At 54.3% G+C, this 19,894-nt stretch overlaps 1 protein-coding gene across 1 annotated transcript in view; it reads left to right on the plus strand.

Annotated features, from left to right (window-relative positions):
* Window positions 1–19,894, plus strand: part of ZFYVE28 (zinc finger FYVE-type containing 28) — a 109,402-nt gene that overhangs the window by 69,051 nt on the left and 20,457 nt on the right. Inside the window, exons 7-8 of the mRNA XM_088021263.1 lie at window positions 7,676–7,777; window positions 14,138–15,385. Of these exons, the coding sequence (XP_087877389.1) occupies window positions 7,676–7,777; window positions 14,138–15,385 (1,350 nt within the window). The remainder of the gene's footprint in view (window positions 1–7,675; window positions 7,778–14,137; window positions 15,386–19,894) is intronic.

The following is a 19,894-nucleotide window of genomic DNA, read 5'->3' on the forward strand; positions in this document are numbered from 1 at the left end:
CTAATGTCGAAGACAACGCTGCTTTGAGCCGGGGCCTTGCTTCTACGGGCCTGGGCCGTGGGTTTGTGAGCAGGGCTTGGTCCCCTTCCTCTGCATCACATGGTTCCCAGGCTGCTTTTCTGGAAGCCCTGAGACCCCAGCCTGGCTGTGTTTCTTTTCTAAAACTCCTTGGCGAGTGCCTTGAAGCTCTGGATCCACGGCCCCCACCACTGAGCCCACGGCAGGGATGCCCCACCACGCTGGTGGGGTTCCCAGGCTGGCTTTCCTTTGGAGCCACCTTACAGTGCACACGGGTGCTGGTGTGGGTGCACACTGACCGGTGTGCTCTGATGAGCCGCATGGCCCCTCGGAGGCTGGTATAGCACCACGGCGACCCGAGGGACTTGCACTGTCTTAGACGGAACCTATTCTAATCTTCATGGAAGTGCTCAGACTCTTTCAGTCAGTTTAAAGTAAAACCCATTTAGAATAAAGACGAGGCATCAGCGAGCCTGAGTGCGTGGTGTCCGGGTTCTCGCACGAGCCTCCTGAGCAAGTTCGTTCAACCTTTACCAGCCTAGCTGCTGGCGCTGACCCAGACCCGGTGGTCATGGGACCATGCTCTCAGGCCTTCCCACTCTCACCGAGCAGCCCCCCGAGGCCACTTCTCCCTGACCTGATTCACTGCGCCCTGTTTGCAGACTGCTGCTGCCCTGTGGACATCTGAACTTCTGCTCCTTCTCTGTCCCCTGGTCCTGGGAGGGAGGGTGAGGGCCCCAAGGGCTGGGCCTTTGTCCCTGTGCCCCCCTCCTGGCAGCACCGTGTGGGGTGCCCTTGGAATCCCCCAGGACAGGAGGGAAGGCTCCGAGTCACAGCAAAGTGAGGCAGGTTTTGGAATTGGAGTGAAGGGAGAGCCGGTGCAGGGAGGCCCGCCAGGAAGTAGGAGCTGATGCAGGGGCCCGAAGCCCAGAATTTAGGGAGCAGAGGTGCTGGGCTTGGCTGGGCCAGGAGGGCGGCCGCACGATGGCCACCCCAGGTCCACCTCAGACCCTCAGCAGCCCTCCCTCAGAGCCAGGCTGTGAGTCTGGGGCTCTAGGGCATATGAGGCTGTAAATGGAATTCTCCATCCTTCGGAAGGAGGAGTAGAGCAGTGAGCAGCTGTTGCCAGAGCTGCCCCCTTCAGGGTCACTTCCCCCAGCTCCGGAAGGCCCCTCTCTCCTTCCTCATTGTCCATGCCAGCACCACAGCTGCACAAGGTGGGGCCAGGACTTGCTTGGTCCTATACCTGCCCAGCGAGCATGTGTTGAGCACCTGCTGTGTATCTGGCCCTGTGCTTGTCCCCAGGGGTACCGGGACGCCCACGGGGCGGGTGCACCGTAGGGAGAGACAAGCAGTTGCCGTGGAGTGTTCTGGATGCTGGGGTAGGATAGGACCTTGGAGCAGAAACCCTCTAGAGAGGACAAGAGCCGCGAGCATGAGGGGCAGCTCCCCGGGGCTGGAGCAGAACTCCGGGAGCTGGGGTGGGAGCTGGGCAGGCAGTGTGTGCAAAGGGGCCGAGGCAGCACCTTTGGCTGGAGGGAGAAGGGGTGGGCCATGGGACGTGTGTGGCACTGAAGCCAACTCTTGGAACAGCGGGCTTCCTGGGTCACATCTGTGATGTGGGTTCCTGGGACTCCAGGTGATACTCAGGGAGCACTGAGAACAGAGGGGGTCTGGGGGTGAAGCCTCTCTACTGCTCCAGCCCCTCCCCCTGCCTCCAGGAGCTCCAGCCCCTTCCCACATGCCCTGCTCTGAGCTCTCCCAGGAACAACACACCCTCCGAGGTGGCATGGCACCTCTGGCCCCTCACAGGTGAGGAGACAGGCGCTGAGCGGCCAGAGGGGGCACGACCCAGCCCTGCCCCTGCCTGATGACCACTGGGTTCTGTGGCCCTGGGGAGGCCTGCCTGAGGCAGAAGTGGTAAGCCGAGCCCGGAGAGATTGGCAGGGATGGGGGGAGGGCCGTGGGGGGGTCTGGAGGTTTAGGAGGCCGGTTGGACCAGTGCAGGGTGTCCACGGGGCTGGAGAGGGGTTTGGTCTTCTCCATACCAGCCAGCTCGGGTGCCGGCCCTGGACCCTGGGCCCCACCACCCACACTTCCCCTGTGCCCCTGGTCCTGGCCCCCCTGACTTAGCATCACGTCCCCCTGGGGGTGGGGACGCTGTGGGGACACATGTCCTGGGGGAAACTGAGTCTCCACAAGGTTCCGCATGTGACAAACTGGTTTACTTTTGAGGATTTATCTTGACAGTCGGTGTAAGTGAATAAAGACATTAACAGAATCTCCAGAGGCAGCGCCCAGTGAGTGGCCCCATCGGGGTGGACCTGGTTACTTGGGCCTGCCTGGAAGCCTCCCTTCACTACCCCCTTTCTGCTGCTGGTCCAGCCCTGGCCTCTGCTTCAACCTCTACCCCTGCCCCCCCGCCCACGCACAGGGAGGAGACACCCTCCTCCTGGAGCCGCACACCGGGCTTACCTGCCCAGAACCACTGGGGCCCCAGGCCCTGCTCCCGTTGCAGCTGCAGCCCACTCCTGCCCCACTCTCCCCTCCCCCAGCGGGGCCAGCTCTGCGCCTCCCACCCCCTCCCCCCCTCCTCCCCACCTCCCCCAGCAGCCCCATCCCTTCCCCTCTATCTTCGTCCTACCCCCTCCCACCACATCCATCCTGCAGGCCTACCACCAGAATTTTCCAGAAGCTGCTGCCCCATTGTTGGGGGGCGGGTCTCTGGCCTCCCTTTGTTTCCTTGCCCACCTGCTTCCCCACCAGAGACAGCCCCCTGCCGAGCCCCTTCCCAGTCTCCACACGACCTGCCTCACCTGCAGCCCTGCCCCTACAGGTGCTCACCTCTAGCGAAGGTCGCATGTGTACTCTAGACTGTTTATTTTTTAAAATACATTATTTAGATATAATGCACACACCACACCACTCACCCACTTAAAGTGTACAATTTGGTGGTTCTCAGTAAATCTACAGAGTTGTTCAGCCATCACCATTAATTTCAGAACATTTTCATCCCCCCAAAGGGATACCCCTCCCCCTTAGCTGTCATCTCCACCCCCTACACTCCCACCCCTCCAGCTCCAGGAAGCCACAGATCTCTTCCGGTGTCTAGATTTGCCTTTGTGATATTTCGCATAAATGGGATTTGTGTTATATTCACGTCTCCCCACGAGCCTGGAAGCGCTACCGTGAGGAGCGTTCACGGCCTGTATTCGCTCAGAGTCCTTAGCGCTTGGCAGCTGGTGGCACAAATTTTGCAGAATTTGGTTGCACTGACCTGACAGGGCACAATCTGTGTTTACAAAGAGTTTTACTGAAGTTTATTTTTAATCATGAAAATCTGAGGGTGTGGATATCCAGAATTAAGGGATTATTTAAAAACAGTACTCCAGGGGCGCCTGGGTGGCTCAGTCGTTAAGCGTCTGCCTTCGGCTCAGGTCATGATCTCAGGGTCCTGGGATCGAGCCCTGCATTGGGCTCCCTGCTCAGCGGGAAGCCTGCTTCTCCCTCTCCCACTCTCCCTGCTTGTGTTCCCTCTCTCGCTGTGTCTCTCTCTGTCAAAAAATAAATAAAATCTTAAAAAAAAATAAAAATAAAAACAATACTCCAGCCATTTAGGTAACGTTGGTGAAAAATCCCAAAAGCCATGGAAAAACATTCCCAGTGTGTTGACTACAAAAAATTGTACTAAACACTGTGTCTCTACTTAACAAGACTTCTTAACATGATAGCTATAACTTTTGTAAACAGAATCAAAGCAATAAATGTTAACTTTTTTAGTGTGGTAAAATAGACATAACACAAAATTGACCCCTTTCACCCTTTTTGAATGTACATCAGTGGCGTTAAACACATTCACATTCACCACCACCACGACCACCATCTCCAGAATTTTCCCATCACAACACCAACTCCCCACTCCCTCTCCCCAACCCTGGTACCCTCTAGTCTACTTTTTCTCTATGAGTTTGAATCCTCTAGGGACCTCATATAAATTGAATCATACAATATTTGTCCTTTTGTGCCTGGGTTATTTCACTGAGCATCATGTTTTCATGGTTCATCCACATGGCATGTAGGAACTTTATTCCTTTTTTTTTTAAAAGACTGAATAATATTCCATTGTATGTAATTAAATATTATTTTAAAGAAGAGATTTCCAATAACATCCAAAAGAAAAAAGTACCTAGGAGTAAATTTAACCAAGGAAGTGGAAAACATGTACACTGAAAACTATAAAACACTCCCGAAAACAGTTAAAGACCCAATTAAATGAAAAGATAGCTCATGTTCATGGATTGGAAGGCTTACTGTAGTTAAGATGGTGCTGCTCCCCGAAGTTATATATAGATTCAATACATTTCCTATAAAAACTACCTTGGCCTCTTCTTTTTTATTGCAGAAATGGAAAAGATCCTCAAATTCATATGGAACCACAGTGCGCCTTGAATAGCCCAAACAATATTGAAAAAGAAAAACAAAGTTGGAGAACTCTTAAGTCTTGATTTTTTTTTTTAAAGATTTTATTTATTTATTTGAGAGAGAGAGAGAATGAGAGAGAGAGAGCACGAGAGGGAAGAGGGTCCGAGGGAGAAGCAGACCCCCCACTGAGCAGGGAGCCCGACGTGGGACTCGATCCCGGGACCCCAGGATCATGACCTGAGCCGAAGGCAGTCGCTTGACCAACTGAGCCGCCCAGGCGCCCTATGTCTCGATTTCTGAACTTAATACGAAGTTATGATAAAAGTGTGGTACTGTCATAAGCACAGACTGACAGGAAAAAATCAAGACAACAGAAATAAGTCAAATATCTATAGCCAACTGATTTTTGACAAGGGGGCCAAGACCGTTCAATGGGGAGGTTAGTTTCTTCAACAAATGATGCTGGGACAACTAGATAGCCATGTACAGAAGAACAGAGTTGGGCCCTGTGATGTGTCCACTAGCCTAGGCCACAGTACCCGGATATTTGGTCAAAGCCCAGTTTGGATGTTGCTCTAAGCTATTTTAAAAATGAGATTGACATTTAAATCTTGATCTTGAGTAATGTAGCTTACACTTCATAATGTGGGTGGGCCTCACCCAATCAGTTGAAAGCCTTAAGAGAAAACAGACAAGAGTTCCCCAAGTGAGAGGGAGTTCTACTTCCAGACTGTTGTCAGACTTAAGCTGCAGCATCAACTCTTCCCTGAGTCTCTAGGCCTCTAGCCCACCCTCCCACTCTGCAGAGTTTGGACGTGGCCGCCATCCACAGTTGTGTGAACCAGTTCCTTAAAATAACTCTCTAAAAAAAAAAACAACAAAACCCAACCAACCAACCAAACTCTCCCCCCTCCCTCCATACCTACACATACACACACCCTATTGGTTCTGTTTCTCTGGAGAACTCTGACTAATACAGGAGGTAAATCTTCACATTTCCTGGCTTGGCAGTAGATTCTTAGATTTGACACAAAAAGGGTGAGTGACAAATGAAAAAATAGGTAAATTGAACTTAACCAAAATTAAAAATGTTTGTGCATCAAAGGACATTATGAAGACAGTGAAAAGGTGACTTGAAGAATGGGAGTAGGGGCTCAGTTTTCCTCTCCTGCTGGGCATCTGCCCCGTGCCCACCTGAGCCTGCCCCCACCCCCAGCCCCGCGTGAGCCCAGCGGGCCCCTTCTCCCTCTACCTCTGCCAGGCTCAGCCCAGGGGCTGCCTTGCCCCTCCTTGGCAGTGACAGGAGTAGTGTGGCCTGGCGTGGTGCCGTGCTGGGAGCCCTCCTAAGTAGTGGGTTTGTTTCTGAGGCTCCAGACCAGGCGCGGTCAGCCCTGGGCTTGGTTCTTATGGCACTGATCGGGTAGCCAGTGTCCTCCCTGGGACCCAGGAGAGGAGTTGGGCTCCCTCCCTGCCCGCTCTGCTGCTTTCTGAAGGACAAGATTGCCAGGTAGCCTGGGCGGGGCCCCTTTTCCCGGCCTTTGGGATGAGACCACTGGTTTACCCATGAAGTTAAGGTGCTATTTTGGGACGTTGTCCCCCAAACACTGTTAATTCAACCAGAACTGTCAGCTCGTGTCAGACCCATAAAACAGACTGGAAGGAGTGGAAGGCTGGCTGGGGTGTCCTCTGCCATCCACCCCGTGTCCCCGTGCAGCCCCGACCCTCCTCTGCCCCAGGAGGTAGGACAGCCCATGTTTTTCCTGTGACTTTTGAATCTTTCTTTGTGCACGTGGAATCTAACCTTTTTAAGGGAAAACAGTCCATTCAGTTTTACCAGTTTTTCTCCCTGCCCTGGACGCGTTCCTGAGCTAACGAGGACTCCATGTTGGATAGTGATGACCCGATCCCAATGCCGACGTGAGATTCTGTTCATTTGCAGAGAGAGACATGGGCGCCCTTCCCCATTTGTGCAAACAAATCCACAAGTCCCTCCCCCATGCTCTGACGAGGAAGCAAGGAGCAGGCGCTGTGGGGGGGGGGGGGGCGGGGTTCATTCCCTGGGCACCTCTATATGAGCTGTCTGGTCCCAGGAGCCCCAGGAGGAGGCACCCACAGAAGGGTCCTCCAGGGATGGGCCTGCTCTTGGAGAAGCAGGTCTGGACAGGATGGTGGGGCATGCTCGGAGGTGGGCAGGACTATGCAGGGCATGGCGAGATTGCCACAGGGAATGAATGAGGTGCTGCCTGTGGCACAAGGACCCCGTGGAGGGGCATCTGAGCAGAGCCAGATGGGGTGCCAGCCGTGGGTCAGGAGAGAGAGGGTCCGTCCTGCCTGGGGGTGACGAGTCTGTCTCCAGTCTTGATGGGTGATGGAGCATGAGCCAGACCTCTAGGAGGGAAAGGAGGCTTGGGGAGAGTCTGGGCAAAGGTCAGGGGGTGGGGGAGCCACGAAGCACACAGCTCACTGTGGGGAACCTCCCAGGGTTCTGGATGGGCGGGTGGGGGGGGGCCTGGGCCTGGATTGTCACAGTGTGCTGTGGGTCCGGGAGGAAGGAGAGGCCGTGGTCAGTGAGTTGGAAGGACTCACTCAGGGCAGCTGCTGAGCTTCAGAGTGTGGAGGAGGGTGAGGGAGGTCCGAGCCTGGGAGTCCCATGGGAGGTTGGGAAGGCAGCCTGGAGGCCAGGTTTGTGAGAAGTCCCCCCCCGTTTGCGCCGAGGGTCCCTGAGATGCTCCTCTGGCCCTCCTGGGACACCCGCCAGGGCTCAGCCCCGGAGGCTCAGCATCTGCATGTGTTGGCACAGGGCCGAGGGTGGGCGGGTGGCAGGGGCTGCCGGCTCTCACTTCCCAGTTCTCCGTCATGTCTGCAGTACATGGTGCACCTCTAATTCTCATAAGTTTCTGCATGTGTGTTAAATTTAAACACAAATCCAAAGTTCCCATTTTCAAGGAGGTAGTTTTAGTAACAAATCTTGATGCTGATTTATCTGATTGCAGCAGTGATGCAAACAGATATATATATATTTTTATGATTATTTTATGATCCCTCAAATGAACAACAGCTAATCAGCTTCAGAAGATGATAAAGTCTGAGTAATTTTCAGTGCTTTTTTCTAAACATATTTAAGATTCAATCACAAAAGGCGAAGTGTGTGTGGTCTGAGTCCCTGGCTGTGGTCTGGGCTCGCCCCAGGGGGCTGCAGGGCCTCACGCCATCCTGGCTTTTGTCTCGAATGCAGTGGCCTCGTGGTTTACGCAGACGGACCCCTGAACTTGGACCGCAAGGCAGAAGACATGTCCGAGCTATTCCGGCCCTTCCACACATTGCTGCGGAAAATAAGGTGGGGGAGGGGCTGTGGGGGAGGGGAGGGAAGGGGGTGCTGCAGTCCCTGTTGGCCCCCAGCCCTCCTTTCTGTGAGGACGGGTGGGGCTCTTCCCAGTCCTCTCTGCTCACGTCAGAGGTGCTGCAACCTTGGTCTTTGTCTTTAGTTACTGGCTTATAATGTTTAGAGCCCCCGTGTAAGCCCCACACCCTTGTCTCCCCACAGAACCAAGCTCTTTGTTCTTGGCCGGTGACACTGTGACCATGGGTTTAAACTGTCGGTCACATGACCGCAGCCGCTATGGCCGAGGGCCCTCTGCGTGAGAGGGAGAGGTTGGGAAAGGGGGTGATGCGGGTGCCCCCAGGGCCGCACAGCCTGCAGGGGAGGGCTGTCGGCCGGAGGGCAGCCGCAGGGCTGTGGCTGGGGCCCAGGCGAGGATGGGTGCTTGCTCCAAGGGCTTTCGTGGGTGCTCCCACCAGCGTAGGGGCGAAGTGCCCAGCTCTCTTGAGCACCAGTGCACCTCCCATGCTGTGGCTTGTCCTGGCTCCCTGGGGGTCCACGTGGCAGTGGTGTCCTCGGCCCGCTGTGTGCTGCCCTGTGGGCTTGGTGGTGCCTGGCGTGGGTGCCTGGCCTCTGTTCTAAGGGGTTCCCCTCAGCCTTTCGCAGCAACAGGCCTCAAGCCAGCCTCCTCCATTTTGTGCCTCCCCACAAACCCCCTCACTTCCCAGTGGCCTGGAGCCCTTCCGGGGGTGACCCCTCGGAGCTGAAAGCGCCCAGCTGTGGCCTCCTGGACGGATGGCACAGCAGGAGGCTGTGGGCCCTGGTCCTCCAAGCTCCTCCCTGGCCCCGTGGCCTCGGACTTGGAGGTCTTTCTTACCGTGGCTCTGGTCTCTGGAAGCTCCCTTCCGTGCCTTTGGTGGAGCTGATGACCCCGTGGACTCTTGCACGGACTTCCTGGGTCTAGCAGGACTGCCCAGCCCAGGGCAGCCCAAGGCCGGCTTTCCTTTCCTGGTGCCAGTTCTTGTAGAGAGCTGGAGAGTCCCCTGCTCCAAGCTGCCCTTGGCCCCATGAGGAGCCCAAGTACTGTGAATCCAGACAGCAGACAGTGCCCAGCAGGGTGGTCCTCGGAGAGTCACTGGCCCTGGGGGGGGGGGGGCAAGGCACAGCCTGGGTCCTGTGACGGGTGCTTGGTCTAGACCATGGCTCATCCAAGAGATAGCTGCGGCTGCTTGCCTCGCACCCGGGCCCATCTGTTGGCATTCCGGGCAAACTGCGACCCTGGGCCTAGAGGCCATTGCTGCTGTCCTCCCTGGTCATCTGATGATGAATGAGGAGAGATGGTGGACGGAAGAGCAGGGGGCTGGGCGCAGACGGGGTGTCTTATGGGGAAGGGCCAGTGCGTGGGGATGGGGGGGGGCACCGGGTGCTGGGACGTGGGCAGGGGAGCGGTCCAGAGCATCAGAGACAGGTGTGACATGCTCTGAGGTCTGACGTACGTGATTGGAATCAGAGGAAGGAAGCGGGGCACCTGCTGGCTCAGTCGGGGTAGGGGGCATGCGACTCTTGATCTCAGGGCTGTGAGTCTGAGCCTCACGCTGGGTGTAGAGATCACTTAAAAAAAATAAAATCTTAAAAAAAAAAGGAAGGAAGGAATTTTTCAAAACTGAAGAGAAATCTCTGCCCGCAGACCCAGGAGGCTCAAGAACTACAAGGAAGATAAATACAAGCACACTTGGGTATATCGTAGTAAAATTGTTGAAAACAAAGGGAAAAAATCTTAAACACAGCCAGAGAAAAAGGACATATTTCTGGGAAAAGAACGTAAAACTGACAGCTGTCTCCTGAGAAACAAACAATGGGAGCCCGAAGGCAATGGAATGATGTCATTTCAAGTGCTGGAAGAAGACATCTGTCCACCATGAAGGCGAAATGGTGTTACTGAAAAGCAGAGGCTGAAGAGATACAGCAGCGGCCTGCCCACAGAGAAGAGCTAATTGGAGTTCTTCAGGCAAAGGCAAACGCCCAGATACAAATGTGGAAATGCAGGAGAGACTGCAGAAGTCTGTGTGGGTGGACGTGAATAAGTGTGCATTGTGCAGCACGATCCTTGCCATGTCTTGTGGAGTTCAGATTACACATGGCATCGTTAACGTTTGAAAATAAGATCAACGTTTTGCTACAAAAATTTTTTAAAAGAGGAAGAAAAACCAAATCACTTTGAAATTGCAGTGTGAGAATTTGAAAAATTCAGTACCTATTTTATGATGAAAATATCAATGGGGATTTCCTTAATCTGATAAGAGAGAGAGATGCACACACACACACACACACACACATGAAGTTGAATCCTCTGTCACACCGTACACAAAAATTAACTCAAAGTGGACTCAGGACAGAAACGTGAGACCTGAGACAATAAAACTCTTACAAGACCATGTTGGACAAGTGCTCTTGTCCAACGTTGTGTTTTGGAAATGATTCCTTGGACAGGACACCGAAGACACAGGCGACAAAAGAAAAAATAGACAAATTGGACTTGAAAGTTTTAAAATTTTGTGCATCACGAGACACTCTCAACAGAGTAAAGAGGCAGCCCACAGGTTGGAGAAAATATTCTCACATCTTATACCTGATAAGGGATCAATACCCAGAATCTATAGAGAACTCCTAAAACTCACCAAGAAAAACCAAACAACCCGATTCCAAAGGGCAAAGGATTTGAAAAGACATTTCTCCAAAGAAGATGTGTGAATGGCCAACAAGCACATTAAAAGGTGCTCAGCATCATTAACTGTCAGCGGCACGCAGATCAAAAGCACAATGAAATTCTTCCTCCCTCCTGGTAGGATGGGAGGAAGCCAAAGAACAAATAACAACCACAAATAACAAATAACAACCACAAAACAAATAACAACAACAAATACTATGTATTGGCAAGAATGTGGAGAAATTAGAATCCTGTGCCCCGTTGGTGGGAGTGCAAAATGGCGCTGCCGCTGTGGGCAAACACTGTGGAGGTTCCTCAAAAAATGAAAAATAGAGGGGCACCTGGGCGGCTCAGTCGTTGAGCGTCTGCCTTCGGCTCAGGTCATGGTCCCAGGGTCCTGGGATGGAGCCCCGCATCGGGCTCCTGCTCGGTGGAAGGCCTGCTTCTCCCTCTCCCACTCGCCCTGCTTGTGTTCCCTCTCTAGCTATCTCTCTCTGTGTGTCAAATAAATAAATAAAATCTTTAAAAAAATGAAAAATAGAACTCTAAGATGACCCAGCAATTCCACATCTGGGTATATTCCCAAAAGAGCTGAAAGTAGTGTCTCAGAGAGATGTGTGGATAGCAGTGTTCCAAGAAGCATTATTCACAACAGCTAAGGTGTGGAAGCAAGCGAGTGTCCACTGATGGCTATGAGTGGATAAGCAAAATGTGGCCCCTCACACAATGGAATGTTATCCGGCATAAAAAGGAAGGCACTCCTGCCACCTGCCACCACATGGAGGAACCTTGGTGAACTAAGCCGCCATGAAAAGACAAATTATGTGTGATTCCAATTAAAGAGGGACCTAGACTAGTCAGAATCGTGGCGACAGAGAGCAGGTGTGGGTGTCGGGCGGGGGTGGGGGGTGGGGGTGAAGTGTGCCGGTAGTGTTTATGGGGACAGAGTTTCAGGTTTACAAGATGAATGTGTTCTAGGAGCGGATGGTGGTGATGGTGGCGCTAGGCTGTGAATGTACTTGGTGCCACTGAATTGTCACTTAAAATGGTTAAGATGGTAAATTTCACGTCATAGTTGTTTTATCATAATAAAAAATTTAAATATCGTCTGCAATAATGTCAGTAAATATCAGCTGCTTAAGCATAAGTCTGCAGTTGTCTAAGGCCTCCATTGAAAGTTATGAAACATTACTGGCATGAAATGTTAAAGACGTAGAGAGAGAGTGATTCCATATTCAAGGAGTGGAGAACTTAACATTGCAGAGATGTCCGTTATCCTCAGATCAATCTGTGAATTCTGTGCAGTCTCAGTCAGAATCTCAGGAGGTTTTTGTCTCTTTTGGTAGAAATTGACAAACTAATTCTCAAATTCATGTGGAAATGCAAGGGACCTAAACTAGCCAAAAAGAAGAAGATCGCTGGAGAAAAAGAACATTATTTACCCACTCTACCCATGCTGGGCTTTGATTCTTTCCAAATGACGCTGGTCTGACCACGCTTATGAATACGTGTGCATTTCTGCTGTAGCAAAGCCGACAGCCGTGCTGGGCCGGGAGCAGCTTCCGACCCCGTCAACGGGACAGAGCCTAGAAACAGACCAACACGTCCACGGCCCCCTGATTTATGACAAAGGAGACTACGGCAGAGCAGTGGGGGATGGTTGCTGTTTTCCAATAAATGGGCCGAGTCAGCAAATATCCATGTAAGGAAAAACGGGTCTGGATCTTTACCATAATCGTACACAAGAATCAACTCCGGATAGATCACAGATACACACGTGGAAAGTAAAACAATGAAGATTGCCGAGGAAAGCAGCAGGAACATCTTTGTAACCTTGGAGTAGGCAGATTGCTTAAATAGGACAGAAAAAAAAGGGGGCACCTGGATGGCTCAGTTGTTAAGCATCTGCCTTCGGCTCAGGTCATGATCTCAGGGTCCTGAGAACGAGCCCCATGTCGAGCCCCATGTCGGGCTCCGTGATCAGTGGGGAGCCTGCTTCTCCCTCTCCCACTCCCCCTGCTTGTGTTCCCTCTCTCGCTGTGTCTCTGTCTGTCAAGTAAATAAATAAAATCTTTTAAAAAAAGAAAGAAGTAAAGCCCCAGTGTTGGGGAACAGATCCATCAAAGAACTCTAATCCCAAACATAAGGAACTCCTGTCAATCCGTAAGAACAAGAGTGATAACCCAACTAAAAATGGGCAGAAGCCCTGAAAAGGCCTCACGGAGGGTACATCGAAGGGCTGCCAAGCGTGCACGCTGGTGCGCACTTCATCACTCAGCAGGCTGAGCAGTTTAAAGTGAAAAACGGCAGGAGCGCCTGGGGGTGCCGGTGAGCAGGCCTGAGAGCCGCAAGGGAATGTCCCGGGTGCACAGTGTGAGCCCCGCAGCAAGGCGCAGATGTGTCCCCCAGGGAGGCGCTCCGAGAGGGTGGGCAGCCAGAGCCCAACAAGTGTGGAGCAGATTCTTACCCATGAGACTGGACCATCGACAACCATCACCAAGTAGGGTTGTCAGATCCAGCAAGACAAAACCAGCAGAACCCTCTGAATTTGAATTTCAGAGAAACAGTGAGCACTTGCTTAGTGCAAGAATGTTCCACATGCTCCCCATTTGGGACATTCTTATTCTAAAAAATATTCATATGCTTAAGAAGAATTTGTTGTTTATCTGAAACTCAAATTTAACTGGCCATCCTGCGTTTCCCCTGGCGGCTCTATACAAATGTGATATTGCCAAACAAAATCTGCCTCTAGAGAGTGTGGACAGCACATTCCCATTTATGCAGGGAGTGACAAGAGGCAAGACCACCTTAGTCTTTGGAAGTCAGAGTGGGGGGGATGGCAGGGAGTGAGCAGGGAGGCACGTGAGGGCCTGTGAACCTGGTTCACCGCCTGCCATTGGATCTGGGTGCTGTCCGCATGGGCGTGCTCAGTTTATGAAGAGTCACAGGCTGCGTGTTTCCGGGAAGTACACTTTTCCGTGCATTTCCAAGACTGCACGGGAGTCTTTAATCTGGACTCAGACCTACACTGGCAGAGAGCAAGGTGCATCCGTGTAGAGCTGCTCTAGACGCATCCCAGGCCACATTAACTCCCTTCAGGTCACTGGCTCGGTGCCCCTTCCTCCAGGAAGCCTCCCCAGACTATGTCGGATGTGTTGATGTGCCCTCCTGCCGGTAGGCATTTTCTTTTGTTGTAGCTGCTGTTGTGATGAAGTCATCATTCACAGAAACGGTGTTTATTACCTGCGTCTTCCAACGTAGCCCCAAGTGTGCGACAGGCCTGAGCTGTGCCTGCACGTCTTCCCGTCTGGCACAGAAAGGGCACTCGAGAACATGTGTGGAGTGAGAGCCTATATGTATGAGAACCAACATTTTGTTTTCACTCCTAATTTGTTTTCTTAACACGATGATCGCATCCCTAAGAACCAGGGCCTTCTTGTTTTCCACAAGAGTTGTTAGAGCCTCACTTTTGAGAAAGAAACCATCGCAGGAAGGCAGTCATCCGTCCCCATGGCCGCCGTCCGACCTGTGGCTCGGGAGGATCCCCATAGACACCTTGTTGCTTCCCTGTGGATGCAGTTGTCAAGCACGCTGTGTCCGTCTGCTCTCAGCCAGGGGGCTGGTGTGGCCTTTGGGACCCTCACCCGTGGTTTTTGTCTTGACCCCTGTAGGGATTTGCTGCAGACCCTGACCGAGGACGAGCTTCACACACTGGAAAGGAACCTCTGCATTTCCCAAGACGTGGAGTTCCCCATCCGGGCAGACACCCAGGTGCCCCCAGCCCTGGCACCGGCCTTCCCCTCACCCCTACCCGCCGAGGAGCTGCTCTCAGCCAAGGCCAAGAACCCGGAGGCGGAGCTGGCCTGCTCCATGCAGTACGACGACCAGGAGCTGGAGCAGCTCAACCGCATGGTCCACAGGGCAGGGGACGAGATGTCGTCCCTCCTCTCCCCGCCCAGTGCCTGCCAGTCCCCCGCACGCCGGCCAGGGGTGGAGGGCAGCCCCCGTGGGGAGGCGTCCCCAGGCAGTGCACGGCTGCGGCCGGGCAGTGACGAGGAGGAAGGAAGGGTGTTCTTCATGGATGACGTGGAGGGGGCCGCAGAGGCCCCGGGCGGCCTGTCCGGGTGGGCGGGCAGTGCCAGTGCTGACCCCCAGGAGAGAGGGCAGGGCGGGGGGTGCAGAGAGGTGGAGGAGGGGGACCTGAGCAATAACAACGACGTCCCTCACGACAAGATGTGGGCGCTGGGCCCCAACTCCTGCAGCTGCCTGGACGGGCAGCCGCACCTGGACGGCTGGGAGGGGGGCGTGGACGCTGCGGAGACGGCCGAGATGATCGCCCACCGGACCGGGGGCATGAAGCTCTCAGCCACCGTCATCTTCAACCCCAAGTCGACGCCCACCGTGGGCTCTGCCGTCACTGCCACAGAGGCCTCCAGGGACGGTGTCTCCCTGTCGGAGCCTGTGGCCGAGGGGACAGACGGTGGCTCCCACAAACTCAGCACTGCGGCCACCAGCTGCCTCCTTAACTCCTGTGTGTGCTGCGGGGGCTGTGGGGGCGGCAGGGAGGACCCTGCCGCCCAGAGTCTGCGGGACAAGTGTGGCCCGGGAAGCGTCATCAGCACCTCTGACCTCGGCTCCGCCAAGGCCAGCGCCAAGGGCTCAGCCCAGAGACTGGAGGAGGCCCGGCCTGTGCTGGAGGCACTGCCCTCAGAGGACGCCCCCATTTCCAAGTGCCTGACACACACCTCGGGGCCTCAGCTGGACACAGCAGACGGGTCACCTGGAGCGGGCAATGGCACGGGTCCCACAAGGGAGCCTCAGGCTGGACTGCAGGACAAGGGGCAGCCCTCGAAGGCCAGGGTGCAAAGTCAGCAGGGAGAGGCGGCCGAGGAGGAGCCTCAGTGCCTGTCGGGCTCCAGGTAAGAGCCGTCTCAGCCCGCGCCTGGATTCCTCTCTTTGCGCTCAGGGCTCGTTCCCATGGGGCTCTCAGGTGTGGGGGTGGGGGGACGTGGCCGGTGTGGGACACCTACGCTGCGGGGAGTTAAGCAGCGTATGTCAGCCTGGTCGCCCAGTCCAGCGGAGAAATGTCCCCCAGTGAGTCCCTGACCCCACCCTCCTTCTGATGTTACAGGCACCTCTCAGGTGATGTGGGCACAGCGCCAAGCCCTCTGCCCACCCCCTTTCACCACCGTGGCCCATCCTGGCCCCAGGTGATCCATGTCTGTCCGGGGGCGGGGTGGGGGCAGGGACTGGGCAGCGGCCACCCCTGAGCATGCTTTCCACTCTGATCACTGTGGTGGCCTTGGCCCAGCGCCCACCTGACCCGCACGGCTGCTTAGCTCCCGTGGGGCTGCAGTTAGTTGTGTGGATGCTCAGCAGTGGGCATGGAGCCCCTGGGGGCCGTGCTGGGATCCTGGGACCACCCTGGGGCCGCCCTGGCTATGTTCTCAGGCAGTGCCCCCAGGACTCTGTTCTCTCCCCGCCCCGCCCTCCCCAGGGGGTCTCCTATGCTCTCCTCCAGAGGCAAGGGACAAGGAAAGGTGGGCTGGGGCGGGGGGCGTGGGTCTGCAGGGCCCTGGCATCTGCAAACCTCTTTTGACTCAAGGCCACTCTCCCTTCCCTTGCTCCCCCCACCCTGGACATATCCTGATGAAGCACATTCAGTGAGCGTTGCCCCCACGCCCGCCATGTGCCTGCTATGTCCTCAGCGTTGGGAAGGGGGTGCTGGGCTCACATGCGACTGTTGTATTGTCACAGCCCCTGGCCCTCTCACTGGGGCCCTGCCTGCTGGCTCTGCTGGCAGGAGGTGGGAGGACGGGGGGGGGGGAGTTCAGGCTGGAAGAGAGTGCGACAGGGGCTGGCCAGGACCTCACGGGTGTCAGGGCCACCATTCCACGTCCCCCAGGCAGCTCCGCGTGGGGTCTGCAGTCACTCCCCACCCCTCCCTGAGCCCCAGACGACCACTAACTTACTGTCCCTCTCCGTGGATTTGCCTCTTCTGGACAGTTCCATGCACAGCATCACACGGTATGTGAGCTTTGATGCCTGTCTCCGTTCCCTGAGCGTGATGTCTCCAAGGCTCGTCAGTGTTGGGGCAAACGTCGGTGGTGCTTCTTCCTTTTTGTGGCTGAATAATATTCCGCTGGACAGACGGGCCACGGTCTGTCTATCCGTTCATCCGCCGGTGGGCGGGTGTCGTTTGTACGTCGGCTGTCATGAATGACGCTGCTCTGCAGAATTGCGTCCACACTCCTGTGTGGTCAGAGGTTTTCTTTCTTCTGGGTGTAGATGCAGGAGGAGACTTGGTGGATCATACGCTGACGCTGCAGCTTTTTGAGGGGCTGTCAGCTGTTTCCCGGAGCCTCCACGGTGCATGCTCCCGCCGATCATGCGCTGGGCCCCGCGTTCTCTACATCCTTGCCAGCGCTCATTGCGGCCCCAGAGTTGGTTAACTGGCTCCTTTGTCCTTTGAGCACGCGACTAAGCCCCCAGTGTTACAGTAGGTCATTTTACCCCATTTAGCACAAGATGTGTAGAGATGGTCATTGACATTTAATTGTATAATTATCTCAAATATTTGCTTGGTTACCATTAAATCTATAAACTACAGTGTATCCAGAGAAGTTTATCTCTTCACCTTGCTCTTCCTAAAGGTAACAGTATTAAAGTTTTTTACAGTTTGCCTTTCAATTTTAAAAATAAAAGCAAAGATGTACACACATGCATTCTCCCCCCTACCCCCAAGGCCTCACCCTGCAAACACTCTCGTCCGCCCTGCTCTCCTGGCCTTCTAGCTTGGAGGCCTGGCCATCATGGCTTCTAGAGGTGTGCTTACCTTCCCATCCAGCCACATGTGGCTGAGCCAGCGCACCCTCAGACAGGTCTTGCTGCTGGCCTCGGGGTTGTGCCGGACTCGGCTGTTACAGACGGTGCAAACGTCTTCTCCTCTTTCCGATAAAGCTGTTTTTGAGATGCAAGCTCAGTGGCGTCCGGAGGAATGAATTATCGTCACAACGTGCTGGACGGCTTTCTTCCTCAGGGCCCGCCGCACAGGGTTGATTATTGGTAAGTGAATCATCTTTCTGCAAGGATGATAGGAAATCATCAGAAATTCTTCCACAGGGTGTGTGGGTTTTTCAGTTTTTGACCTGCCCCCCCCTTTTCTGGTCCAGCCGGTGGACACCTACTCTGTCTCCTGCTTTGCTGACATTTTCCATGGTGGACACCGCTCGTTTGCCTCATGAAGACGGCTTCCCGGGCCCCATCCAGCTTCGCTCAAATGCTGAAGCTGAGCTGAGCAGAGGAAAGAGAAGCCCCACCGTGGCCTTGAGACAGTCCCATCTTCCCGGGAAGCTTTATCCAGAAGGTGCAGAGGGCCTGAGGAGGGAAGAATGTGGCAGGTGGCTGGTGATCAGGACAGTCACGCGTCTGGGCCAGGGCCTTGGAGAGCGGTGCCCCCCCACCCCCTGGCGCCAGGGGCAGCCGGAATCAGGTCAGCCAGGTGTCAGCAGATGGAGCCCGTGGTCCACCAGCCGCAAATATGACAGGAGCACCGTTCCCTCACGTCACAAGCTGACCTCACGGAGCGTGATCTAATAGTAATGCGGAGGTGACAGAGCAGTGGTACCGCTAACATGGACAGACACAAAAGACCAACCTCACACAGGCGGAAAGTTTACCCAGATTCCAGCAGGGAGATTCCCGAAAGTCGGGTGTTGCTGTCCTCATGATGTCTCGAGGCTTCACGATGGAGACCGTGGGGCTCGAGTGCAGGGGCAGCCTGCAGACGGGGAGGCTGGTGTCTGCCTCGGCTCAGACCGCCCGGAGAGGTGGCTGGCCTGCAGCCTCCTGTCCACCTCCCGCAGGTGCCTCTGCAGCCCCGGGGACCGGCGGTGGTGGGGGGAGTGAGCAGCGGGCATGGAGCTGTGCTCGTGAGCTCTCGGTCCCGTGGTCCCTCGAGGAGGTCACTCAGGCACAGCCTCACACCTCTGCGAGCCACACAGAGCTGGCCCAGGCAGGAAGTGCACGGAGCTGTGACAGAGGCTCTGCTTGTCCTGAGGACACAGGGAGTGAATTTTCCTGGTCAAGCAGAAGCCAGGTGGAAGGACCAGGCACTGGGCTCTCTGCCAGGCTGGCTGGAGGGTCTGGGCCAGAGAAGCACCTTCTGGGGCATTCCCCCAGGCCCTACATTCAACCCGCTGCACCACAGACCAATTCCATCAGTGCTGTCGCCGGGGTGCTGAGACATGGCCCCCTGAAGAGTCCTGGAAAGAATGTTCTAGAACCACGTGTCCTTCGGCTTTTTTTACTGGCTTCTCTCCTGCCTTTTCAGGAAAAGTTAGGATCTTTTTAAAGGGAAAGTTAGCATTTTTTTTAAAGCTTGTCATTCCCTATCCAGACTTACCTCACTGTTCCAGAACCTTCCATGCTCTTGAAGCCCGAATAAGCCACTTGTCTACAGCGTGGAGGCTCGGCCTGCCTCACATCTTTTTGTCCTTTCTGCGGACATTTGACTAGAGTGTTTCCATCCTGCTGCCTTCTTTGAAAAATACTGTGGGCTCTCTTTTTTCTTACTATAAACGTGGTCCCCGTTCATCGTAGAAACTTTGAAAACGTAAGAAGAACAACAGAAGGAAATAAAAATCACCCAGAATCCTATGAGCAGTTTTATTTTTTTCACTACATATTATGATCATTTCTCTGTAAAGCGCTTGAAAAACACTATTTCCATTGAATTCTACTGTATCCTTAGGACACAAGGACATATCTAGTTCATTCTACATTTTCCCATTTTTGTGTGTTTTTCTGTTAGGTTAGCCTTGTGGCCCCTCTCTCCCTTAGGGTTCTGTGTCTGCCCCTGTGGTTGTATCTTTAGAGCCAATTCTCGGTAGGGTCACCACGGCAAAGGTACCACCTACCGCCACGTACAGTCAGATTGCTCTCCAGACATGTGCCGATTTATCGATTTATCACAGCGGGGTGCCCCCTCCCCCTGAGCCTTGAGAGGCAAAACACAAAGCCCTGGTTGCTGTCGTTGGCTTCCCTCTGACGATTGGTCCCCCGGGTACTTCTTCCTCCGTGTGCAGAGCGACCGCTCCCGTCTTCTGCCTGTTTTCTGACTGGGTTTTCATGACTTGTTTGCTGACTTGAAAGCGTTCCTTCTACCTGGCGCGTCTGCTCTGGACAGATTTACCCCACGTGCTCCTTGCCCCCTGATTCCACGTGTTGGTGTCTTTTGATTTATAGAAGCCTTTCATTTTGTTTTGCGTAATTACATCTATGAAAATTCTAGAGAAACCTTGCGGTTCTCACTTTCCCTTTTTTTCTCTGGTTGGTTGTGCACTTTCCATCCCTCTTCACCCCAAGGCCAGGGCATCCGGCTCATGTGCTGTGGCTTCTTTCTTTGTTTCAGCACTAACTCTGACCCA

Source organism: Eumetopias jubatus, unplaced genomic scaffold, assembly GCF_037043125.1.
Source record: "Eumetopias jubatus isolate StellerSeaLion01/CBP00866 unplaced genomic scaffold, mEumJub1_p1.0 scaffold_2, whole genome shotgun sequence".
Taxonomy (NCBI): Eukaryota; Metazoa; Chordata; class Mammalia; order Carnivora; family Otariidae; genus Eumetopias; species Eumetopias jubatus.